General features: G+C 45.7%; 1 protein-coding gene across 2 annotated transcripts in view; it reads left to right on the forward strand.

Annotated features, from left to right (window-relative positions):
• Positions 1–27,238, forward strand: part of TLE1 (TLE family member 1, transcriptional corepressor) — a 111,905-nt gene that overhangs the window by 77,108 nt on the left and 7,559 nt on the right. For both annotated transcript variants that reach the window (XM_024193152.1, XM_024193154.1), the window contains exons 15-16: positions 23,138–23,387; positions 25,162–25,409. In XM_024193152.1, the coding sequence (XP_024048920.1) occupies positions 23,138–23,387; positions 25,162–25,409 (498 nt within the window). The remainder of the gene's footprint in view (positions 1–23,137; positions 23,388–25,161; positions 25,410–27,238) is intronic.

The following is a 27,238-nucleotide window of genomic DNA, read 5'->3' on the forward strand; positions in this document are numbered from 1 at the left end:
GAAATAGGCTTCAGGGTACTCAGCATGTGTTCAACATTTCTCTTAAGCCCAATGTTGAGAACTTTGGCTATGACAGTACCATCTATTTTTTCACGATTTGTTCACAAACTGTTGTCAGATTAGGCCAGTTCTTGATATAGTACTCGAAACAGTCCACTACTGAATTCCATGGTACGTCTTGTGGGAGAGTTAGCTTGGTTCATACCACTTTTTTTCAGAGCAGCTGCTGCAAAGTGGTTGTTACGGAAGTATTTTGCCATTTCAACATCATTAGCCTTTATTTCTGGAACACTGACGTCTTTGGCAAGGAGGTGCATCAAATGAGCACTGCTACCGTATGTTATTCGCTTGGGACTCTCTTCTAAATAATTTCTTCTCATCTTGGATACATTTGCAGCATTGTCTGTGACCAAGCTGCACACTAAACATTTGAATTTTTTTTTCAGTTTGTTATAGCTTTTACTGCTACTTCTAGTAAGTACTCTGCTGTGTGTGCATTTCCTGATGTATCCATTGTTTCTGTAAGGAAGACATTCCCTTCTTCTCTTGTCACACAAGCACATACAACAGGATCATTGTGGACATTGCTCCACCCATCAAGACTCAGATTAACAATTTTACCCTCTAGACCTTTCGCACACTGCTCAATTTCTCTTTCATACACTTTATCCAGCAATTTGCCTGCGACATCTGCTCCGTTGGGTGGACTGTATCCTGGTCTTAATGACTGAACCATGTTAATGAAGTGTGGGTTCTCAATCATACAGAAAGGAGAGTTTGTTACATAAACAAACCAGGCAGTTTTTTCATCAATTATCTCTTTTTGCAATCTGCTGGTTCTTACCACAAACTTATCTATGGTTGTTTCTGGATGATGGAGATTTTTTTTTTTCTTTTTGCTACACGTGATATACTGTAGCTGTGACATACATGATGTGATTGGAACACTATCACTGACAGATAACTCTGAAACTATAGAAAATGATGGTGAAGGTGGATAGTCTTCAGAATCCTGTATGTTTAGTATGGATTCTACTAAACAAAATAAGTCAATGCAGTTATTTAATTATTACCACTATACTGCTCATTTAGTATTACTCATTGCATTCACGGACACTCAGTACTACTTTAAAGGTGAAATTGTAAAAAGAAGATCTGCCTATTTCAGCTACTTATTTTTTTATCACAACTGCATCTAAAATGATAGTACCATAGAGTAACAGCTATATTTTTTTCTCAAACGTGAGAATTCAAGAATAGTCCAGAAGGAAGACAGGCAGTCCTTAAGGAAGAAGTATGAAATAAAAAAGTTTACCAAACTGAAGATCCTGCATGTTCAGACATGTTCCTTTCATCATCTTCAACACAGCTTCATCCTGAGAAGGAACACTTCTCATGATGTTGTTTCATTCGGGCAACCAGGCCTTGCATTTCTTTATTGTGCTGTTTGCATTTTGCACACATGCCTGTCTTACCCACAGATAGAGGAACGTCATTAAAATATTCCCAAACTGGGTGTCCTATAATGGCAGCAGGCCATAAAAGTTTTCCCTTTTAGTGAGAGAATGGTATGGTAGATCTCAAATCAATGAAAGCTGCTCTCAGAAAGACTTCAAGTCTTCTGGAATATGCTGCTCAAACAGTTTCACTTTTGTTTCTACTGCCTGTCCCTCCCTTCTCACATTTATCTCCAGATTTCTTCTCCTCGTCCAGATCTATTCCACCCCCAACAATCTTCTATTCATTGAATTTTTTTGAAACTTTACACTTTTAGAGAGAGGAGTAAGGGATTGACTCTGTGTACACAAATTTGCAGAGGGACAATAGGGTTGAGTAGGGTTACCATATTTGAACATTCAAAAAAGAGGACACTCCATGGGTGTGTCGGCCCCGCCCGCAGTCCACCCCCGCTCCACCCCCACTCTGCCACAGGTCCCGCCCCCTCCCCGCTCGGCCCTGCCACCGCACCCCTCCTCACCCCCTGGCCCGCCGCTGGCTTGCTGCATCCCTCCTCAGTCCCACATCCATTGCTCACCTCCTTCCACCTGCCATTCACTTCCTCACTCCACTGCCAGAAACCCCCATGCCCGCCCCGAGAACCCCCTCCTGCCGCTGGCTTGTCGCTTCTTGCCTCCTCACCCCCGCCCACCCGCCGCTGGCTCCCTCGCCGCTTGCCTCTTCAACCCCTGCTGCCTGCCGCTGGCCTTTTCACCCCCGTGCCGCTGGCACCCGAACAAAAGACAGTTTATTTAAGAATGAGGATTTAACTAGAAACAAGAGTGATGGAAACAAGTGATTGCAATATAAAACAAAATCATAAAATGCGAACCTGGGCCTACACTTATCAAGAGTTATCTTTCTTATCTCAAAGTAGGTTCCTCCTCTCCCCACAAAGTTCAGTCTGTTTGCAGAGTTGGCTGGTTTCCCAAACACCAGGAGCCAAACGTTCATGAAAGCAGCCCTGTTTTACAAGGGGTTTCCTCAGTGAAAGGATACAGAGTGCTACTCCCTCCTATGTTTTATACTGAAAACAGCCTTTGTTTCTATTTGCACACAGGGCGAACCCCAGTCCTGTTGTAATGTTTCTTTTTTACCTTTAAGGCATTTCAGTTGTTTGCCATTGCCTCTGATGGTGTCCCATTCAAAGTCTTACTATTGTGCAAAGCTAAACAATTGAGCCTTGCATTGCATCACCAGCCAGGTTAGGCAGGGTGACAAATCCCCCTTGCCCCAAAGGGCCATTATCCCCTGGTAACTAATTTCTACTCCAAGTCTATAAAGCAGCCATTTAAGGTAAATACATTATTCCTTCAGTATTACCCATGCACACATCTCACAAAGATTCTCACTCTTAACAAGTTACCAGCCTTGTGTAGACCCCTTCTACGTTTCTCTTTGTGGGTAAGTGCCCTGTAAGACACGTGTAGGGTGCAGTGAGTTTGTCAGGCCTGCGGTGACATCTGTTTGTGAAGATCAGGGAGCCCGTTGCCAAGGGGTGCTGGTGTCACAGTGAGATTGGGGTGGCTGACCGTATGGGGCAGGGCACTGAGGCTAGTGGGGCAGGTAACACTCACTCAGCTGGGGGGCAGGTGGTGCCCGGATGGGGCAGGGGCAGGTACCTGTCAGTCTTCTGCGCTTGTGCCGTGCCAGGGTCAGCAGCCTCTTCACCTTGGAGTCTCCCCCGCTTGCCTGGGGGCTGCTCCTCCTCTTGGGCTCCCCAGCCTCTACCACCACGGCCGCCCGGGAGGACACGGAGCGGGGGGCGCCACCGCGGAGGAGACGCAAGGGGCCGGGCTCGGCTGGGGCCCCGCACCTGCCGGCCGAGAGCAGCAGGAACCGGACGCCGCTCGGGGGGATCCGGGCAGCCCAAGCCCAGGGCAGCGGCAGCCTCCGCAGCAGCAGGGGCAGGCGGGGAGCGTAGCCCGCCATGGGGCAGGAGAGGCTGCGCTGCTGTTGCTGTTTCCCGGCCCTGCCACACGGCGCAGGAGAAGGAGGCGGCTACAGCTGCTGGCCCCCCACCGCCCATGGAACCGGATCGCAGGGCCTGGGGCACAGCCCCGCCTGCTGCCCGCTGATAAGGGCCAGGCTGCGGCTTCCTGCTCATCACTGCAAACGCCAGGCCAGGAGCGAACCCAGCCTCTGGCCAGTGCCCACTGCTGCCCCTGCCCGGCTCCCCTCAGCGGCCTCTGCTCCCCCCGCTCAGCCCCGCATCACTTTCACGGTAGAGTTACTATACGTCCGTATTTTCCCGGATATTTTTAGATATTTAAGAATTCCTCCCAGACGGCAATTTAACAACTAAAAAGCTGGACATGTCTGGGAAAATACGGACGTATGGTAACCCTAGGGTTGAGGTCTGTTATTTCTCACCTCTCTATATTATTTATTTATTTAAAAACATTTTGCTGTTAACAAGCATGTTCTCTGGAGACACAAATCCACAGTTTGAGAACTGCAAAACTAAGCATCCCTGATGGTATCTTCTAGACTGAGCACTGAGTCCCATTGGGTAGATAAAAAGATTAACCTAAATAATCTATACAGAAGCCTCTGGAACTGCCTAAGATTGGGACCCTAATCCATGAACTATTGAAACTCATAACTTACAAAACTTTTCTTAAACATTACATGACTATATTGTCTCTTACTATAGAATTAGAATTTATAATCCCTATTCCATGATGTTATCTTTGAGCTGTAATGTATCTTAATTAAAACTATCTTTAGATTGATTTTTGAGAGAAAAACCTTTTTATTAAAAAAAATCCAATTTAAATAAAAAAAAAATCAGATTTTTTTTTTAATCATTGATTTTTATCCACCCTGAATGATTGTATTAAGGATCTGTGTTTTTATTGGTGCTCTATTTGTACTTTTCAAATCTAGTTCGGAGCATATAAATGTTATAGACCAGATTGAGATGGAGGCAAAATGTAACTACTTTTTAAAATAATGTCAGTAATTTTAATAAGGAAGTGGCATTTTATTTGTTTAAATGTTTACCATGCAAGTCCTAGTTATAAGCTGTCTGGGACACTTTCTGCAGAACCCAAAACTGCTGCATTTTAGCAATTATGTTGAACATCTAGAGTTAGATAGCTGGTCAAATCAGTTTCTTGACTTTGAGGAAGAATTAGCATGATAAATATGATTAAAGTTCTGTAGTTCAATTTTATTATGAAAACGCTGTTTCTGGATATTTCTCTGAAATGGAAAGAACAATTCTGGACTTCTCCTGGGAGGGTGATAAACATAAAACAAAATTATCCTATTATTTGGAAATGGAGAGCTAAAAGTGCCAAATTTAAATTTGTACCAAATTAATGTGAGACAAATGAATACATTACTATTATTTGTATTGTGGTAGTGCATAGGAGCAACAGTGTATTCCTGGTACCAGTCCAAAGTCCTGGGTACAAATGGAAAAGCAACTTACTGACTCAGTAAACCAAGATCAGAGAGACTGCTTCAGGGTGGATTGATTTAAATTAAAATGAATTAAAATTTATTCAGGATTTAAACCAGCAAGCAGGAAACCTTGATTCTTCTTCGAGATGATGTGTTCATGTCCATTCCAATCAGGTGTGTGCACGTGCACGGAGGCCAGAAGATTTTTCCCATAGCCGCATCTGTCGGGTTGGCCTGGGCGCCCCCTAGAGTCATGCCTTCATGGCGCTCAATATAGAGCCCGGCCGACTCGCCACCCCTTCAGTTCCTTCTTACCGCCAGTGACGGTTGACTGGAACTTTCCGTAGCCTTTGCTTAGCAAGCGCATTCTACAGTTCTTTATATATAGTTTACCTTAGTTATTAGTATTAGACTAACTTGTAATTAGAATTGTTGGGGGTCGCACCCCATTTCGACTCCCTGGAGCCGTGGTATGCCGCGGTCCGGGGTGCATGCCAAAGAGTGATCCACATTCCTCGTGCTTACAGTGTCTAGGGGAGGATCACCAAAAGGATCGCTGTAAGATCTGCCATGAGTTCCACCCTAGAACTCTTAAAGAAAGGGAACAGCAGCAGCTTAAAGTGATCCTCATGGAGGCAGCTCTACGCCCCCATTCGGACCTGGGCTCAGGGGACCCGGCTCCTAACACATCATCCTCGACAAAGAGCACCCTGGCATCGTCATCAAGCTTGGCACCAAGAAAAGACCCGTCCCAGGACACTCGGTACGGCACCTCCCAAGGTCTGGCGGAGAGCAGGCACCAATCCCACTCACCGGTGCCTCAGAAGAAAAAGAAGCCAGACAGTTGGTCGCCTCCGGCTAAATCCAGGGAAGTGAGACCCCATTCGGGCCACAGCTCCTACTGGGGCCGCGTCAACTTCTGCCCAGTCGAGGCAGTTGAGTCTGGGACCCCCCCGGTCACCCGTCCCTATGGGCCAGTAGCTACAGCTCCCTTCGACACGGGAGCTTTCGAAGCTGCTTGAGACCTGCTGTACCTTATGGCACCAGTCTCACTCCCGAGGAGGGAGGAACCTCCAGCACTGGCGGTCCTACCCCACCCCCAGGTGCAGTCAAGAGGAAAGCCGACAGTGATGTCCAGGCACTCCCCCTCTCCATGTCCTTCGGCACCGGCCCACTGATAGAGAACCTACTCGCTCCCCGAGCTCTTGACGCTTGAGGCACTGAAGCTTAGCTCCTCTGTGGTCTTCAGTCTCAGAGACCTCGGAGTAAGAGTCTGACTCCTACCAGTCTACGAGTAGGAGCTGAAGATCGAGGTCAGGGAGAGGCAGGAGAGAGCCCCAAGCATGGCCACTGCAGTGGCAGAATCCACCACTGGGCCTTTCACCAAAGCCAGGGAGGGATTCAAGGGCACTGCTCTGCTGTGTCTTCTGTGGCCTCAGCCACCTTCGTCCCACCATCAACCGCACAGCTTGCCTCGGCTCCTGCCCACATGCCAACACCAACAGCCTCGGCACTGACCTGCACCAGTGACTCGTCTGACTCTGGCACCAGCACCGATCTCGATGCCGACTACGGCACAGGCACCGACGACCCCGGCGCCGATGCCAGTGATGGGCCCACCACCTTCATCAGCGCAGACAGGGCGGTTGGCACCGGCTCTATCGACTGTTCCACCAGTATTGCGGATGACTGAGCCAACACCGGGTTCGGTGTCGACAGCCCCGGCACCGACGAGCGCTGCATCAGCACCGAGAGTTGTGGGACCCCTTGGGAGCAGATGGCAGGGAGCATCCCCTTCTTATAGGTGCTTCCTCCTCATCGTCGCCAGATGAGGAATTGGCGGGCACAGCCGTAACCCTAGTGCTTGAGGACAACAGGGTGCTACAGCAGTTGCTGCGAAGGGTCTGGGTGTTAAGGCTGAGGAGGTAGTTGAGGAGGAGGATCCCGTGGTGGACATCCTAGCACCCTCCGGACCTTCTCGTATTGCCCTACCACTTAATAATACTATTGTGGACCCCACCAAGACCCTGTGGGAGACCCCATCTTCCTTGCCGCCCACTGCCAAGCGCAATGAGAGGCATTTTTTCGTGCCCTCCAAAGGGTACACCATTTGTATTCCCACCCACCTCCTGACTCTCTTGTTGTGGACACTGCTAACCAGCGTGAGAGGCAGGGTTTCCAAGGCCCCTCTCCAAAAAACAGGGAAGCTAAGCAACTAGACCTTGTTGGGAGAAAGTCCTGTTCTATAAGGTGTCTGCAGCTCCATATTTTGAACCAGCAGGCCATCGCCAGCAGGTACTCTTATAACACCTCTGCAGGGATGGTCAAATTTACGGAGCTCCTCCCTTCAGACTCCTAAGCTGAGTTCTCAGCCTTCGTTGAGGAGGGGAAGCTAGTTTCCTGGGCTTCCCTCCAGGCCATGTTGGACGGTGCAGATGTTGCCACTAGGCTCATGGCTACTGGCTCCAAGTCTCAGGGCTCCCTTATGAGGTCCAGCAGAGTATTCAGGACCTCCCATTTGAGGGTGAGACTCTTTTCTGAAAAGACAGACAAGAGACTGCACAGCCTGAAAGACTCACGAGCCAGCCTCAAATCATTGGGTCTGCATACTCCAGCCGCAACCTCTTCCGAGATTCCATCAGCAGAACCGACAGGACGGCTCTCGGAGGAGGAACAGGAGTGGCAGGAGGAGACAACACCTGTCTTCAGGCCAGGGCTCTGGCCAACCCAAACTGCCTTCTGGCCCTAAACGGGTCTTTTGAAGGCGCGGTCAAGGATGGCACACCAGATCAGAGACTGGATCTACCCCAGTGTAACTTTTCCTCCTGACTGTCTCCTTTCTACCATGCATGGTCCTGTATCAGGTCGGACCGCTGGGTGCTCCGCACGATAGAGAGGGGATACTTCATCCAATTCTGTGCCCTTCCACCCTCCTTCCCTGTCACTCTTCAAGGACCCTTCTCACAAGCAGCTCCTTATCCAGGAGATGCAGTTGCTTCTATCGCTAAGGGCAGTGGAGGAAGTTCCTCAGGAACACAGGGATGAGAGCTTTTATTCCCAGTATTTCCTAATACCGAAAGCCAAAGGCGGCCTCAAGCTTATCCTGGACTTGCGAGAATTCAACAAGTTTGTGAAGAAACTCAGGTTCCGCATGGTCTCCTTGGCCTCCATCATCTCCTCACTGGATCTAGCAGACTGGTATGCCGCCCTCGACTTGAAGGATGCATATTTTCATATCGCAATCACTCAGCACCACAGGAAGTACCTCAGGTTTGTGGTCAACAGTACCCACTACCAATTTACAGTCCTCCCATTCAGCCTGTCAGCAGCACCTTGAGTCTTCACCAAGTGCATGGCAGTCGTTGCCGCATTCTTGCGAAGGCACCAGGTACAGGTGTTTCTGTACCTCGACAACTGGCTGATCAAAGGCCACTCCAGGACCCAAGTGGAAGCTCAGGTCAGATTCATCAGAGCCACCTTCGACAGCCTGGGTCTACTTCTAAATGAAGCAAAATCGACTGTCCCCCATCCAGAGGATAGAGTTCATCGGGGCAGTACTGGACTTGACCCAAGCCAGGGCATACCTGCCGGAGGCAGATTTTCAGGCCCTGAACGATATAATTCGAGGCTTCAGACAGTTCCCCACCACTACAACGAGAAACTGCCTGAAACTTCTCGGACACATTGCTGCCTGTACCTACGTGGTGCAGCATGCCAGACTCAGGCTTCGACCGCTTCAGTCGTGGCTCGCGTTAGTGTATCACCTAGCCCGGGACAGCTTGGACAGGATCGTGACCCTGCCTTGCCTGGTCCTCAACTCCCTCCTGTGGTGGATCGACGCTCAGGGGTTCCCTTTGCCGCCCCACAACCGTCTCTGTCAATGGTGATGGACGCATCAGACTTGGGCTGGGGAGCTCATCTGAGAGACTTCAGGACTCAAGGCCTCTGGTCTCAAGCGGATCTGGGTCTTCACATCAATGTCAGAGAGCTCAGAGCAGTACACCTAGCATGCTAAACCTTCTGTCCTTACCTAACCGGACGATGTGCATCAGTCATGATGGACAATACAACAGCAATGTTCTATAGCAACAAACAGCGGGGTGCACACTCCTCTCCCCTGTGCCAGGAAGCCCTCGTGCTTTGGGACTTTTGTGTAGAACATTCGATACACCTGCAGGCATCGTACCTCCACGGGGTACAGAATGGGCTGGCGGACCACCTCAGCAGGTTGTTTCACAGCCATGAGTTTTCCCTTCGGCCAGACGTCGCAATTTCAATCTTCCAGATGTAGGGTTTTCCCCAGGTAGACCTATTTGCCACGCAACGCAACAGGAAGTCCCAGCAGTTCTGCTCCTTCCGGAATCACAGCCCGGGCTCCAGCACGGATGCGTTCCTCCTCCACTGGGGAGGTTCTCTCCTATATGCCTTTCCACCCCTACCGCTCGTTCACAAGGTGCTCCTCAAGATCTGCAGAGATCGAGCTCAGGTCATACTGATAGCACCGGCCTGGCCCCATCAGCACTGGTACACGTCTCTCCTAGACATGTCCGTGGGAACCCCGATTACCCTAGTATCAGGGGGTAGCCGTGTTAGTCTGTATCTACAAAAACAACAAGGAGTCTGGTGGCACCTTAAAGACTAACACATTTATTTGGGCATAAGCTTTCGTGGGTAAAAACCTCACTTCTTCGGATGCATAGAGTGAAAGTTAGATGCAGGCATTATATACTGACACATGGAGAGCAGGGAGTTACTTCGCAAGTGGAGAGCCAGTGTTGACATGGCCAATTCAATCAGGGTGGATGTAGTCCACTCCCAATAATAGATGAGGAGGTGTCAATTCCAGGAGAGGAAAAGCTGCTTCTGTAGTGAGCCAGCCACTCCCAGTCCCTATTCAAGCCCAGATTAATGGTGTTGAATTTGCAAATGAATTTTAGTTCTGCTGTTTCTCTTTGAAGTCTGTTTCTGAAGTTTTTTTGTTCAATGATAGTGACTTTTAAATCTGTAATAGAATGACCAGGGAGATTGAAGTGTTCACATACTGGCTTATGTATGTTACCGTTCTTGATGTCCGATTTGTGTCCATTTATTCTTTTGCGGAGGGACTTTCCGGTTTGGCCAATGTACATGGCAGAGGGGCATTGCTGGCACATGATGGCATTATATAACATTAGTGGATGTGCAAGTAAATGAGCCCTTGATGGTGTGGCTGATGTGGTTGGGTCCTCTGATGGTGTCGCCAGAGTAGATATGGGGACAGAGTAGGCAACGAGGTTTGCTACAGGGATTGGTTCCTGGGTTGGTGTTTCTGTGGTGTGGTGTGTAGTTGCTGGTGAGTATTTGCTTCAGGTTGGGGGGTTGTCTGTAAGCGAGGACTGGCCTGCCTCCCAAGGTCTGTGAGAGTGAGGGATCATTTTCCAGGATAGGTTGTAGATCGTGGATAATGCGCTGGAGAGGTTTTAGCTGGGGGCTGTATGTGATGGCCAGTGGTGTTCTTTTATTGTCCTTGTTGGGCCTGTCCTGTAGTAGGTGACTTCTGGGTACCCGTCTTGCTCTGTCAGTCTGTTTCCTCACTTCCCCAGGTGGGTATTGTAGTTTTACGAATGCTTGATAAAGATCCTGTAGGTGTTTGTCTCTGTCTGAGGGGTTGGAGCAAATTCGGTTGTATCTTAGGGCTTGGCTGTAGACAATGGATCGTGTGATGTGTCTTGGATGGAAGCTGGAGGCATGTAGGTACGAATAGCGGTCAGTAGGTTTCCGGTATAGGGTGGTGTTTATGTGACCATCACTTATTTGCACTGTAGTGTCCAGGAAGTGGATCTCTTGTGTGGACTGGTCCAGGCTGAGGTTGATGGTGGGGTGGAAATTGTTGAAGTCCAGGTGGAATTCTTCAAGGGCCTCCTTTCCGTGGGTCCATATGATGAAGATGTCATCAATGTAGCGCCAGTAGAGGAGGGGCACTAGGGGACGAGAGCTGAGGAAGCGTTGTTCTAAGTCAGCCATAAAAATGTTGGCATACTGTGGGGCCATGCGGGTACCCATAGCAGTGCCACTGACTTGAAGGTATAAGTTGTCCCCAAATCTGAAGTGGTTGTGGGTGAGGACAAAGTCACAAAGCTCAGCCACCAGGCTTGCTGTGGCCTCATCAGGGATACTGTTCCTGACAGCTTGTAGTCCATCCTCATGTGGAATATTGGTGTAAAGTGCTTCTACATCCATGGTGGCCAGGATGGTGTTTTCAGGAAGAACACCAATGCATTGTAGTTTCCTTAGGAAGTCGGTGGTGTCTCGAAGATAGCTGGGAGTGCTGGTAGCGTAGGGTCTGAGGAGAGAGTCCAAATAGCCAGATAATCCTGCTGTAAGAGTGCCAATGCCTGAGATGATGGGGTGTCCAGGGTTTCCAGGTTTATGGATCTTGGGTGTGTCCATGTAGATTTGTTCCCGTACTGTAGCTGGGAATTTCTTGAGCAGATGGTGTAGTTTCTTTTGGTATTCCTCAGTGGGATCAGAGGATAGTGGCCTGTAGAATGTGGTCTTAGAGAGTTGCCTGGCAGCCTGCTGTTCATAATCCAACCTGTTCATTATGACTACAGCACCTCCTTTGTCAGCCCCTTTGATGATAATGTCAGAGTTGTTTCTGAGGCTGTGGATGGCATTGCGTTCTGTATGGCTGAGGTTATGGGACAAGTGATGTTGTTTGTCCACAATTTCAGCCTGTGCACGTCTGCGGAAGCACTCTATGTAGAGGTCCAGTCTGTCATTTCGACCGTCAGGAGGAGTCCACGCAGAGTTCTTCTTCTTGTAGTGTTGGTAGGAGGGTTCCTGTGGGTCAGTGCGTTGAAAATATTCCTTGAGTCGGAGACGACGAAAGTAGGCTTCCAGATTACCGCAGAACTGTATCGTGTTCGTGGGGATGGTGGGACAGAAAGAGAGTCCCCGAGATAGGACAGACTCTTCTGCTGGGCTAAGTGTGTGGTTGGAAAGATTGACAATTTTCTTAGATGAGTTGAGGGTAGCACAGTTGTAGCCCCCTGTGGCAGGTAGGAGTTTAGATAGCTTACTGTCCTTTTTCCTCTATAGAGAAGTGAAGTGTGCATTGTAAATGGCTTGTCTCATTTTTGTAAAGTCCAGCCACGTGGAAGTTTGTGTGGAAGGTTGGTATTGTATGAGAGTCTCCAGTTCTGAGAGCTCATTCTTGATCTTCTCCTGTCTGCTGTACAGGATGCTGATCAGGTGGTCCCGATTACCCTGCCGCTCTTCTTGGACCTTCTCACACAAGATGACGGGCGTCTCCAACACCCAAACCTCCAGTCACTTCATCTCACGGTGTGGAAGCTCCATGATTAAATCATTGGCGCTTTCTTCTTCAGACCAAGTTAGACCGGTCCTCCTTGGCAGTAGGAAACACTGTACAAGAGCCACATACCTTGCCAAGTGGAAGAGATTTTCAGTCTGGTCGGCGCAGTGCCACTTGCCCCTGACGCTAGCTTCAGTGCCGCTCATTCTGGGCTACCTCCTCCATCTGAAGCGGGAGGGACTCTCGTTGTCTTTGTTAGGGGTGCACTTAGCCACCATCTCGGCCTTCCACCCGGGTGTGCAGGGCCGCTCTGTGTTTGCTAACCCCAGGGTCAGCCGATGCCTAAAAGGCTTCGACAGGCTATACCCTAACGTCCATTAGCCTGTCCTTGCCTGGGACCTCAACTTGGTCCTTTCTAGGCTCATGGGAGCCCCCCTTTGAACCGTTAGCAACATGCTCCGTGCTCTACCTCTCTTAGAAGGTGGTGTTCCTGGTAGCGATAACCAGGAGGGTGTCTGAGCTCAGGGCGTCCTGTATTCGTGAGTGCTATAACCTGGCAGGTGTTCCTGCACCTCCGATCACTGCACACTCCACCAGGGCGCAGGCTTCATCAACAGCATTCCTGGCTCAGGTTCCCACTCAAGAAATCTGCAGAGCAGTGACGTGGTCCTCCATACACATTTTCGCCACGCACTATGCGATTACCCAGCAGGCCAGAAATGATGTGGCCTTCGGACGAGCAATACTCCAATCAGTGGACAACTCCGACCCCGCCTCCTGAACTTGGGCTTGAGTCACTTGATTGGAATGGACATGAACAAGCACTCGAAGAAGAAAAAAACGGTTACTCATCTTCTCGTAACTGTTGTTCTTCGAGATATGATGTTCATGTCCATTCCAATACCCACCTTCCTTCCCCTCTGTCAGAGTAGCCGGCAAGAAGGGTGGCGGGTCAGCAGGGCTCTGTATTGAGCGCCATGAAGGCATGACTCCAGGGGGTGCCCAGATCGACCCAACAGAGGATGCTATGGGAAAAATTTTCCAGCCACTGTGCACATGCGCGCACGCACACACCTGATTGGAATGGACATGAACAACATATCTCTAAGAACAGTTACGAGAAGCTGAGTAACTGTTTTTTCAGATAATTGATTTTAATCTTGTTTCGCGTTTGTACTTTAGTTATTTTCCTAAAGAAAGGTTGATTCTTATTGGTTGGTAACCATTAAAACATGTTCATTTTGCAACTAAATATAGCCTTTACACTAAATTTGATGCATCTTTTTCCTAATCTGGAAGTTTGATTTAATCTTTATTATTATATAAAATATATAAGATTTATTTAATCTCTAAATTATATAAAATACACATTTATTTAAACATTTGCGTAGCTTAACATACGTTCAGATTCTTAATTTTTACATGTATTTGATTTAAATAACAATATCTGGTGTTTTTCTTTTGTTTTAATCATCCATTTTTATTAAGGCTGTCAAGCAATTAAAAAAATTAATCGCGATTAATCACACTGTTAATAATAGAATACCATTTATTTAAATATTTTTGCATGTTTTCTACATTTTCAAATATGTTGATTTCAAATAAACACAAGTGTACAGTGCTTACTTTATATTTATTTTTGATTACAAGTATTTGCACTGTAAAAAAGCAAAAGAAATAGTAGTTTTCAATTAACCTAATACAAGTGCATTCAAAAATAAAACAATGTAAAATTTTAGAGCCTGCAAGTCCACTCAGTCCTACTTCTTGTTCAGCCATTCACTCAGACAAACAAGTTTGTTTACATTTGCAGGAGATAATGCTGCCCGCTTTTTGTTTACAATGTCATCTGAAAGTGAGAAGGTGTTTTTGTGGCACGGTTGTAGCCGGTATCGCAAGATTTTTACATGTCAGATGTGCTAAAGATTCATATGTCCCTTCATGCTTCAACCACCATTCCAGGGGACATGCGTCCATGCTGAAGATGGGTTCTGCTTGATAACAATCCAAAGCAGTCCGAACCCACACGTGCTCATTTTCATTATCTAAGTCAGATGCCACCATCAGAAGATTGATTTTCTTTTTTGGTGGTTCGGGTTCTGTAGTTTCCGTATTGGAGTATTGCTCTTTTAAGACTTCTGAAAGCATGCTCCACACCTCGTCCCTCTGATTTTGGAAGGCATTTCAGATTCTTAAACCTTGGATCGAGTGGTGTGGCTATCTTTAGAAATCTCACATTGGTTCCTTCATTGCGTTTTGTCAAATCTCCAATGAAAGTGTTCTGAAAATGAACATGTGCTGGGTCATCATCTGAGACTACTATAACATGAAATGTGTGGCAGAACGGGGGTAAAACAGAGCAGGGGGCATACAATTATTCCCCAAGGAGTTCAGTCACAAATTTAATTAACACAATATTTTTTTAACGAGCGTCATCCGCATGGAAGCATGTCCTCGAGAATGGTGGCCAGAGCATGAAGGGGCATACAAATGTTTAGCATATCTGGCATGTAAATACCTTGCAATGCCAGCTACAAAAGTGCCGTGTAAATGCCTGTTCTCACTTTCTGGTGACATTGTAAATAAGAAGAGGGCAGCATTATCTCCTGTAAATGTAAACAAACTTGTTGTCTTAGCGACTGGCTGAACAAAAAGTAGGACTGAGTGGACTCGGAGGCTCTGAAATTTTGCATTGTTTTGTTTTTGAGTACAGTTATGTAACCAAAAAAATCTACATTTGTAAGATGCACTTTCATGACAGAGATTGCACTATAGTACTTTTGTGAGGTAAATTGAAAAATACTGTTTCTTTTGTTTATCATTTTTGCAGTGCAAATATTTGTAATAAAAATAATATACACTTGTATTCTCTGTTATAATTGAAATCAAATCTATATGAAAATGTAGAAAAACATCCAAAATATTTAATTTCAATTGGTATTTAATTGTTTAACAGTGCGATTAATCTCAATTTTTTTGAGTTAATCACGTGAGTTAACTGCCATTAATCAACAGCCCTAATTTTTATCTAATCTGGGCTTCATTGAAGGAAATATGTTCTCCTTCTACCACTTATTCAGGCAGAGATAGTGCATAGTCATAAGTGACAAAGTGTCTGGTTTATTTAGAAAAGATGTTTTGGGAAGATGAGCATGAACTCCTAATGCTGTATGTTTGTGTGTTTTTGTTTTCATATCATCTTTGTTTTGCTTTTGTGTTCACTTTTATTTTTCTTCAATACGTGTGTGTGTGTGTGTGTGTGTGTGTGTGTGTGTGTGTGTGTGTGTGTGTGTGTGTTTTTCTGTGTACTAGGGCTGTAGGCCTGGGGTTGGAAATACAGTTCTTCTGTAGAAGCAGCAGAAGAGGTCGTCTTTATTTATACAGGTTTCAGAGTAGCAGCCGTGTTAGTCTGTATCCGCAAAAAGAACAGGAGTACTTGTGGCACCTTAGAGACTAACAAGCTTATGCTCTAATAAATTTGTTAGTCTCTAAGGTGCCACAAGTACTCCTGTTCTTTTTATTTATACAGTGACTAAGAGAAGAGGTAGCTTGGAAATCTGCAAGGAGTGTTTGAGGAATAAATAAAGCCATTTGCACCTCCATTGGCAGTGCCGTACTTGTTCCGAGGAAGGATCACTTCATTTTCACAAGTGTTAAAAAAAAAAAATGTCAAAGAAAAAGGAAGAAGCAATAAGATGTTATGCCATGTTGTTGGTTTAGAGAGACAAGATGAGTGAGGTCATATCTTTTATTGGTCCAGTTTCTGTGGGTGAGAGAGACAAGCTTTCAAATTTACATAGAGCTCTTCCTCAGGTCTGGGAAATGTTAAAATTAAAAATATTACCTCACCTATGTCTCTCTAGTATGCTGGGCCAACATGGCTACAACAACACTGCATATTGTTGGTTTGATATTACTTATTAATAATTGAATTAATTGAATTACTTGCATTAAAAGAGAATGAACATACACTGGTATGAATGTACAAGCCTTAAATTAGGTTCAAGATTTTGCATTCTGGGAATAATCATTGTGATATATTGGATGATGATGTGTCCAGCACTTTACACATACAGGAAGATATTGTCTCTGCCCCTCCTCTTCCCCAGGACTAACAAACTTTGTGCATATTAATTTATAAATAAACTGAAATATTAGAAAATCTGATGTTTTGGAAATATTGGGAGTTTAGCAGTAACCTTCAAAAGTAAGATTTCGTATATTGAAAAAAAAATTATGTGCACAAGTATGATTATTACTCTGAAAGGTGACTGGGGAAAAATGGCTTGGATGGGGAACTTCATGTTTCTTATCTCTGTCACAGCCAGAACAAATCTGGTCAATTTACAAGTAAAAAAAAAAAAGATGTCTTCATAACTGCCAGCCCTGCAAAACCAGCATGAGATCTAAAAGTCAAGTTGTGTTTTACGTGTGTATCTTTATGCCTGTGTATTTTCACCAGTAATAAAAATTTTGCAACTGGAACTTAAACGTGTGTGTGTGTGTGTGTGTGTGTGTGTGTGTGTGTGTGTGTGTGTGTGTGTGTGTGTGTGTGTGTGTGTGTGTGTGAGAGAGAGAGAGAATAAGCCCAACTGCAGCCTCTCACAGCTGTCATGATTCTATACCTGGATTCTCTTCCTAGATCTGACCTGTTGTGTGACCTTGGGCAAGTCACTTCACTGCTCTATGCCTTTGTTTCTTCTCCCACCCTTTGTCTGCCTGGTCTATGTAGATTACATTTTTTGGGACAGGCATTGTCTTCCTTATGTGTTTGTATCTTGCACAATGAGGCCTTGATCTCTGTTGGAGCCTCTAACCACTACTGTAATACAATCCTGTGTGTTTAATGAGGCAGTGTAGAAGGTTCGTGCCGGGGCTCGACCCTCCTGGGCAGGAGGGGAGCCACACCAACTCACTAGCGGTGGAATAAACAACCAGTTAGTTCAGGGGCTCAGGCCCTCAGGCAGGGGCTGAGCAAACAGTTAGTTCGGGGCTCAGGCCCTCAGGCAGGGGCTGAGCAAACAAACAAACAGTCACAGCTCAGGCCCTTTGGTGCAGGGGCTGAGCAACAATATAACAGTTAGTTGGGAGGCCCAGGCCCTGGATCAGGGCGGGGCACAAACAGTCACAGCTCAGGCCCTTCGGGGCAGGGGCTGAGCAACAATATAACAGTTGGGGTAAGCCCAGGCTCCTACACCTGAGCGTTGAGTGAGGGGGAAGCCTGCCACCCACGAGCAGGGGTGGCGGGGGGGGACGCAGGCCCACCCACTCCACTGCGTCCCAGCCCAGGGCCCTAGCAGCGGCAGAAGACCCGCTGCTTAGTCAGTGGGGATCCTGACCGAAACACACTGACATCGGCTCATATGTGTCTGCAGCCTGACCGGGGTCGGCTATCCCCGGGTTACTTCCCAGTTCCCCCTCAGGGCCTACCTCGTCCAGGGCCCCTGGTCCAGGCCAGTCCACTAGCATGGGTTCCTCTCGGCCGGGGCTTGGTGGCAGGTCCGGCAGCTCCTCGGAGAAATCCGGGTAATTGGGCTCGGGCGGCTCCTCTGGGTAACAGCAGGGGCGGAGGGGCTCTGGTGGCGTCTCGCCTTCGCAGCTGGTGCGAGGGAGTTCCAACGGCTCCTCCCAATACCGGGAGCGGGGGGGCTCCGGCAGCTCCTCCTCGTAGTGGGCTCGGGGCAGCTCCGGCCAGTTAGGGCAATGGCCTCCGGCCTCGGAGGTCTCCCAGCCGCGAGCTCCCGGCCGCACGTCTGCTCCCTGCAGTGGCTGGGGCCTCGCTGAGCTCTGGCGGCCGGCTTTTATACTTCCTGTCCCGCCCCTTGACTTCCGGGGGGCGGGAACAGGCGTCAGTGGCTCTGCCCACTTGGGTGTCTGTAAGGGCACTCCCTCTGCTGGGCAAGAGGGGAGCCACACCGACTCACTACAGGCAGAAAATATGTGATCATGTAATTAAAGACTTTATCATAGTTCATAGGCAACCTCAGTTTTGGCATTTCCTAACTTTAAAGAGTTTGACTTTGTAACCTAAATAATGTTTAGGGTTATTTTTCAGGGCAGAAGGGGGTTGTTTGTCATACGTTTTAATGTAATTACTTACAGACTATCTGTTACTTGTCCATTATACACAAATAGAAGTTTCCAGCATCCTTGTGGGTTAATCATAGCTCTTGTGTATGAGGAGACTTGAAGAGTAAAAATTAAACAAAAAGGGAAATGGGTGGGGAATGCATCTCTTCCTAGAGAATGTAAGAAATGCCTTTTTCAGTGGTGTTCGTTTAGTTTGTATGTGCTTTTATTATAGCTGGGACTGGTAGCACTGTCTATTATTAAGATTGCCTGACATGTCTGCTTATAAGACCCTGGTTTCAGTTGCTTCTAACTTTGCCAAACTTCAGACGATTTGGCTGAAATTTACCATGCCTGATGTCTGCCTCAGGCTGAATTTAAAAAAAAATAAGTTTCGGGAAAAACCATTAAGTCGCTTCTGAGAATGAGGGTAGGGAAAAATATATTGTTTTGCACATGTTAAAAAATTCTGGTGACGTTTTCTTTGAAAAACTCAAGGACCCCCATGCTTTGGAGCGGTGACATGACATTTGACAAGGGGTGACCTTTATGTCAGGACTATGCCTTTTGCCACCCCTGGGGAAAACTGCCCAAATTGGGATTACAAACCTTTGAAAAATCACACCCGGTCAATAAAGACTTCTTAGATATTAGCAACTAAATTGCAGGGACTGGCTCGGCAAAGAGCTTGAGACAAGGAGTCAGGTGGTAGGGGGACAGTGAGCTTGAATAAGGAGCCTGGGGAGAAGCATTGGACTGGAGCCACTGGGGAAGGGATCATGGGTATGCATGAAGACCAGGGAGACAAATCAGATACGGAGCCAGTACGTGAGGGGGGCTTGGATTGGCTGGATAAGCAGACTGGGACTGGAAAAGGGATAGAGACTGAGGCTGGAATGGGGAGTCTGAAGGAGTTGAGACTAGGATATGCTGGGCAAGGGCACAGGGATTGGGATGAAAAGCCTTATGAGTGGAGACTGGAACTGGCTAGGTGAGAAGAATGGGACTGAATGAGGAGCTGAGGTGGGGAAAAGAGGACGGGGACGGGCTGGGGGGAACAGCAGAAGGGGTCAGTCTTGGGGGAAACAGACAGAAGTTTCTGTGCCCACTAGATCACACTCCCCTCAAGAGCCTGGAATGGAACTCAAGATTCCAATTCTTCTGCTCTCAATAAATGTCTGTGAAATCCACTGTAGGGCTGGTCCACATAGAGGATGACAGCCTCCTATCCGTTTCTCCCTGAGCTCAAGTGGCACAGTGATGTGGAGTGTGGTAGATATAAAGATTCCAAACCTGCTGATGACACCTGGTGGTGTCAGCCTGATGTGGAATTTCAGCTTTTTCAGTTTATTACTTTAAAAAACCTGGGAAATTACACCTAAAAAAGCAATGTGTAAAAAAACACTATTAGGCTTGCAAAGTCAAAAGTTAGGAAATGCCAGAATTATGGTTGGCTGTGCAACCTTAATTTTGCTCCCATGCACATGCATTATGGGACAGTCATTAATTACATAATCACATAGTATTTTTATCACAGGGCCTCATTTTGTTCATCCCTTTGTTTTTGTTTGTTTTTTAGGGTAACAACGTTGGCAGTAATTATGGTATTTAGAACAGTGGGCTTTTTGAGTGAGTAAAGAACTGCCCTCTAAATCAAATAGTAATGGTATTTATAAATGGAAACTACTCATTGGATGAAAGGAGATATAACCAGTGGAGTCACCTACACGATATTAACTGTTGAGGACTAGTGTTCACTTTGTTCCTGTGCCCTGAAGGAGGAAATGAACTAAAAGGAAATGCTACAAACCTGAGACAGACAATAAAAAAGAGAGAGGGCAATATGAGTCTGGCTATCAGCATCATGAAGATAAATGGTATATTCAGTTCTATGCAAGGAATGTACCGTGATAAAACTTGAACATTTTATATTCAAATTATCTTCAGAAGTTTTCCCAACATCTACTATTAGCATGTGACAAACACTTGTGCTGTCACAGCCCCAAAAGCCAGGCCCTAGACAATTTAAAAGAATACTGTGATTATGTTTTGCATTATCAATCTACTTCCCATTTAATAAGTCTTGCAACAATATAACTTTGTCTCTTGTGCTTTTTCTTGTATCTTGTTTCCCCTTGCTGGCTTTACTCAACTTTTCCATCCTATTATATACATTGTGTTGTTTGGAGTGAGTATCCTTCCATTCTTTTTCTCTCCATGCCCTTGTATCCTTTTCTCATTCTTTCCCAATGTTATCTTCTGTTCTTTCCCTCCAGTTCTACATTTTTCTCTTGCACACATCTTCCTGAAGATCTTTCTGTCCTTCACTTCTTGGCTAGTATAGCCCCCTCATTCTGTTTCTTGCTCACGCTCATCCGTACCCATTCACCTGTGTGCATTCACTCAAGTATGAATTCCACCACATGTGGTCAGCTATAAGAAACATCCATGCCTTAACATAAATGCAGCTTGCTTCCCTCTACTCTTTTCAGAAAACAATAATAGCACGTGGGCTGCTCTTCTTCCGCTCCTTCCTTCCATACTGAAAGATCATTAGTGATATCTGGGCTGCTCTGCTCTCAGGCTTAATTCTTTCCTTCTAGGGAAGGAGCCAGCTGTTCTATCTATTCTCTCCCCATCCCTAGTCAGCGTACTCGCCCCATTTTAGTGGGTTTTTCAATTCCTGGTTATAGCACATGATACTACAGAAAACACAAATCGGAAAAATCCGAGAGTAATAGTTTTAGGATAGAATGCGAATTAAATAATGCATGTAATACTGAATTTCATCTGATTTACACTGACTGAGAAGCTGTAGGAAGGCTGTATTTGGAGTATAGAGTAGACACTTTGATCATCCTTTTATGAAAAGGATATTTTAAGGAAAAAATAAAAGGGATAATAAGGGAGAACACCAAACAATGTGACTCAAACTGCCCAATTTGTATTAATGAGCAGGTAGCTCATTCTCCTCTCCATGTTCATTCAGTTTTTGGCCTTTTTGAGATTGTCATAAATGTGGCGTCAGCGTTGATGGTAGTATTGGTCTTTGTGATGTGAATCAGACATGTATTAAAAACATTAGGACAAAATTTGGGATCTCACCAAGGCAATAAAATGTGTTAAGTTAGTGAAAAGGTTTTGTCCTATAATGGTATTTGAGCTATAACAGAAACACTAGGCCCTAACTACTATTAGTGGAGTATTGTGAAAGTAATACATGTGGGGCATCTGCCTATATACTTTTTTCAAGGAAAAATGTATCTTTATTTAGCTACTGTTCTCCACATCACAGCCATCAGTTTCAATTCACTCGTTCTCAGATGGTGTGCAGGAGGGGTGCGGGGCGTGGCAGGGGCTCAGGGGATGGAGTTGAGGTGCAGGAGGTGTGCAGGGTACGGCAGGGGCTCTGGGCAGGGGGTTGGGGTGTGGGATGTGGCAGGGAGCTCTGGACAGGGGGTTGGGGTGTGGGTTCCAGCCCGGAGCCGCTTACCTAGAGCGGCTCCGGGGTGGCAGCGCTGCGCACCGTGGCCAGGGCAGGCTCCTTGCCTGCCCTGGCCCCGCTCCGCTGTGCTCCGCTCCAGGAAGTAGCCGGAGTCCCGGGGGCAGGGGAAAACGGCGCCATGTGCTGTTCTTGCTGCTCCTCCAGGTACCTCCCCCAAAGCTCCCATTGGTCGCAGTTCCCTATTCCCAGCCAATGGGAGCTGCGGGGGGCGGTGCCTGGAAGTGAGAGCACAGAGCCCTCTACTCCCCTCCCCCCCGCCCTGCCCGGGTCTGCAGGGCCATAGTTCCAGCCGCTTCAGGGAGCTGCGAGGGGCTCGTGGTGCCACGGGATAGGCAGAGGGGCAGGGGGCACGGGGAGCTTGGCGGGCCGCATGAAAGAACCCCGCGGGCCGCGTGTTTGAGACCCCTGATCTAGATCATCCCTGATAGGTGTTTGTCTAACCTGCTCTTAAAAATCTCCAATGATGGAGATTCCACAACCTCCTTAGGCAACTTATTCCAGTGCTTAACCACCCGGACAGTTAGGAAGTTTTTCCTAATGTCCAACCTAAACCTCCCTTGCTGCAATTTAAGCCCATTGCTTCTTGTCCTATCCTCAGAGGTTAAGGAGAACAATTCTTTTCCCTCCTCCTTGTAACAACCTTTTATGTACTTGAAAACTGTTATCATGTCCCCTCTGTCTTCTCTTTTCCAGACTAAACAAACCCAATTTTTTCAATCTTCCCTCATAGTTCATGTTTTCTAGACCTTTAATCATTTTTGTTGCTCTTCTCTGGACTTTCTCCAATTTGTCCACATCTTTCTTGAAATGTGGCACACAGAACTGGACACAGTACTCCAGCTGAGGCCTAATCAGCACAGAGTAGAGCAGAAGAATTACTTGTTGTGTCTTGCTTACAACACTGCTGCTAATACATCCAGAATGATGATTGCTTTTTTTGCAACAGTGTTACATTGTTGACTCATGTTTAGTTCATACTTGCAGTCTAGGAGTTTGGTTAAATTCCCTGAGGCTAAAAGGTGATTAGGTAGTTGCTATGACCTCATAGACGTAGACTTTTTTTTTTTTTTAAGGGGACTTGTTAATCGTACCACTTAATGCACTTTTATTTTTTGCTCTAATTACTTCTCATGCAAGAGGAGATGGAACTGTCTGTTGTGAGTGGTCTCGTCCCATCCCAAATTTTCTGTGCCTATAGCATTTGGCACTGCAGTTTAAATTGATATAATATGAAAAATAAAATTAGCCAAGCAAAGGAACTGCTAAAGGTTGCTCTGATTTCTCACAACTCAGCAATGTAATGGTTGACCTAATTCTCTTTCTGTCTTTTTCTCTCCTCTTCCCTCTTTCCCAAAAAGAGCATACTCCTTTCACGTTACTGCAGATGGTCAGATGCAGCCTGTACCTTTCCCTCCTGATGCCCTCATTGGACCAGGAATCCCTCGCCATGCTCGTCAGATCAATACTCTGAATCATGGGGAAGTAGTGTGTGCAGTTACCATCAGCAACCCCACAAGACACGTGTACACTGGGGGAAAGGGATGTGTCAAAGTCTGGGATATTAGCCAACCTGGCAACAAGAGCCCTGTCTCTCAGCTGGACTGCCTGGTAAGCAAACAGTAACTTGTGCACAAGGGTAACTTCTCCTTGGAGACTCAATAAGGAAATAGCTCTCCAGGCCTGGATTTTATTCATATTATAAGGAAATATCAGGCAGTTCTGTTTCCTGCTTTAGGTATGTAACTATTTTTTAAAATAAAATGGTGGCAGTGGTGAGGAAGAATCGTAGTTTATTCATCACAAATATGATCAGTAACAATCAAATGCTGCACTAGACAGATGACTTTTAAATGGAAATTGTCCCCAGTTCTCCCTCTTACAGATAATGGGGGTTTCCCCATTAGTTGAGATGAAAGTGACAGAAAGTGAATGCAGTCATTCTTGCTCTCTGATGCCTAGAACATTCCATAAGTATTTCTCATTTAAATAGAAGGTAGTTACAGTGCCTGATTACAGTACAGGGCGTGGTCTCAAACTTAATATGTATTTGCTCTTGTTCGGAACATAAAAGTACATCTGTTGAGAGCTGACAATGATTTCAGTGCTGTATACAACATGGAGCAGGCAGGGTGTGCCTGCTCAACTAGCTCAGGAAGCTTCATACACCATGCTCTGCTCCACAACCAATAAAACCAGCTGGAAAAGGTTGGAAAGAAAGGCAACCAGTAAAATGTGAACTGTGAAGGCAAGTGCTCTACTAAGGGTATAAGCTATAAATCCCTATAGTACCTATTTAAAACAGCATGTTTGCTTTCAATATTCAATGGTGTTGGTACAACCCAAGGTATACAGTCAGGCTTTGCTGTGACCTTCTTCATTACTATCCCAGTGTTAGCCATCAAATATCATTGCTGAATATATGAGATGTGCTATGTGGAGGATGCAGTCCTGGAAGCAGTATTCATAGCTATCTATATGTAGGTTATGTAGTCTTATTGCTGCATACAACAGGGCCAACAAGGTCTGCTACCACAAAAAATGATTGTCCTGCTGTAGTAAGGAAAGCGTAACGCAAAACAAATAGCAATATTGCTTTCTTGTATGTTTGGAGTTATAGGCTTTATCCTTTTGGCGGCTGCAGAGCTCTCATCACAATAATTTTGCTATTTAAAGTGAGGAAATCATGACAGCCAATCATTTATGGAGTAAAACTTGTAATGGCTGAAGCCTGGACTATTTCCCCGTAGTACTTTTTAGTCAGCAACATTATCACAAATGTGAAACCAGTTATGTGGTAAGAGCCCTGCTGACAAACGAAGACCCAGTTTAAGTCCCAAGAAACAGGTTAAGAGCAGTCAGGACATAAAAGGTGCAGCGTTTGTAGCTATAAATAGTAAGCACAAAATAGAGATTAAGGAAAAAAAAACTCTAGGACGGCATTGGTCTTACAAACTGTTTTTCATAGATGGTTTCTTCACACTGCCAAAGTAAGAGGTCATTTGCTCTTTCAGAAATATTCCTGCAGTGTTGGCAGTCATAGCAGAAGGAGTGCACTTGTACAGCAAGCAAGCTCTTGGCTCTGTTAGCTTGGCTCTGTCAGTTTGTAATGAGATGTAAGAATTGCTACCCATCAGATTCAAAACACAGTAGGCTTCCGTACTTGCAATATGAAAACTGTAGCTTAATTTCTACAGCTGTACTCTCTGCTCAGTGGTGAGAGGTAGGAGATGGAAGCCATTTAGAATCTGCTGGTGAATTTTGTGTACTTTGGCAGCAGGAAAATACAGCCTACTGTTTAAAACTTGGATGCAGCATGGATCATGTCATTGGTTATTATCAGTAGGCATTTATTAATGTAACTGAGGTGGCTTGTATTATACAGAACAGAGATAACTACATCCGCTCCTGTAAATTGCTGCCTGATGGATGCACCCTCATAGTTGGTGGGGAAGCCAGCACATTATCCATATGGGACCTGGCAGCACCAACTCCTCGTATAAAAGCAGAGCTGACATCATCTGCTCCAGCCTGCTACGCTCTGGCTATCAGCCCCGATTCCAAGGTCTGCTTTTCCTGCTGTAGTGATGGGAACATTGCAGTGTGGGATCTGCACAATCAGACTTTGGTCAGGTGAGTTATTCTTACTTTACAAAAGGATTTTTACTAAAGTTACTCTTTAGATAATTAGCTAAATATTTATTGTTCGTACATAATGTATTTCATGACAAAAGTGTTACGTAGGTAGTCCCTGTTGTCTAGAGAACAGAGTGAATCCTAGTTTAGTGATGATCTCAGCCTAGTCCTGGAAAACATTCTCCCAGTTCATAAAGGGCCTGATCCAAAGCCCACTAAGGTCAATATAAAAATTCCCATGGACTTCAGTGAATTTTGGATCAGCCCCAAATCACTGCAGACCGATATATATCACTTTAATCTTCATGGCTGATGAAGAGTGAATGCAAACTTTGGGGTAGTATTGAGGTGTGTTTCTTTGTCTTGTCTTGACCCTTGTTACATAAGTATTGAAAATCACCTGCTTATAAATGGTAACAAAATTGGACTATCCAAAAATGATTTAGAAGAGTGTGGATGCTGCCAACTGTATCAATAAGGCATGAAATACCAATAGTCCATTGTGCATGAGAAATGGGTGTTGACAAGACATTATACTTTTGACCATGTGTTCTTTGGGAAACTTCCTGTGCAGTAACATCTTGGCCTTTTCTGTTGAGATTTTTTTTAGCATACAGTTGATTATACTGGCTTTGGGATGCACCAAAGGTGTTAAACGAGGCTTGGAGCAGCTCTTAAATTTTGTTTAATTTAACCATAGTATAAATAATGTTAAATTAAAGTTGAAACAATTTCATGCATTCTGTTTTTTTCTGCCATTCCTCCCCAGTTTTCGCCTCTCATATTTTTAAGATACTATTTTTGGTAGTTGGTCCATTTTTTTGGATGCTAATAAGTGATACTCTTTGCAGCCAATGTCTAATTCTTTTAGGATTGGTTGGCAGGGAGTATGATTAACTTAATGCCCAGATAAGTCATTTCCGTAACTGACTTTCCTTTAAGCCTTCAAGACAAAACAGTAAATGTGCTAGAGGCAGAATCCATTTCTAAATGTGAGTGCCTGGCATGGTAATGTTATCCCTTTCTGCCATTATGCAGAGGCTGGATCTGGAATTGCCTGGGATAGCTTATAGTATAATCATGCTGTGGTCCACTGAAAAGCTAACTTTTGGTCCATTGCTACTAAATTTGTAGATATCCATGGTACTGTAAGGAAATGGAGCTTAAATTAGGAATGGCCCTGATTTTCAGTAAGTGTTGAGTACATACTCTGGGCCTATTTAAAGTGTTTCTGAGTGGGCACCAAAAAAACGGAGGTACCCAAATCCTAGTCACTCTTTAGGATTTAGGCTCACATATTTGCACCAAGTATAAAGCCCTTTGTATGTTTAGATTCACAAATTTGATTTTGGCATGTCCTAAAATGTGGATGACCCTTGCTACGTATTTAAATTATGTCTGAGTACAAATAAAATCTTTCTAAATTTTATGACACTCTCCTGAATGACCAGGACTAGCTGCCATAGTGCTGTGATGCACTTTTTTCCTCTGTATGTTTGCTTCTATTCTTCCATTGCCTGCTACTTTACTAATTGATAATTCCTTGTGTTTTCAGATCAGTGACTCAAAACAAAACATGCCACATGACCTTTATTGTGGCAGTTGTAAATGATTTATAGTTGACTCCCAAAAGAGATTTATAGTTCCTCCCCCCCCGCCCCCCCTCAACCTTTGACACTAAGGCAGAGGACTTCCCCAAAGTCAATCGCCAGTGAAAAATGCAAGCATCTCAGAGGATGTCAGTCTAAGGATCAAGGAAAACTTGTTGACCCTATGTTGCTGAGAGCTGGGAGTTCCTAAGGCAAAGCTTTAAAACAAAACATACT

The sequence above is a fragment of the Terrapene carolina genome, unplaced genomic scaffold (genome assembly GCF_002925995.2).
Source record: "Terrapene carolina triunguis isolate 2854851 unplaced genomic scaffold, T_m_triunguis-2.0 Scaffold113, whole genome shotgun sequence".
Lineage (NCBI taxonomy): Eukaryota > Metazoa > Chordata > Testudines > Emydidae > Terrapene > Terrapene triunguis.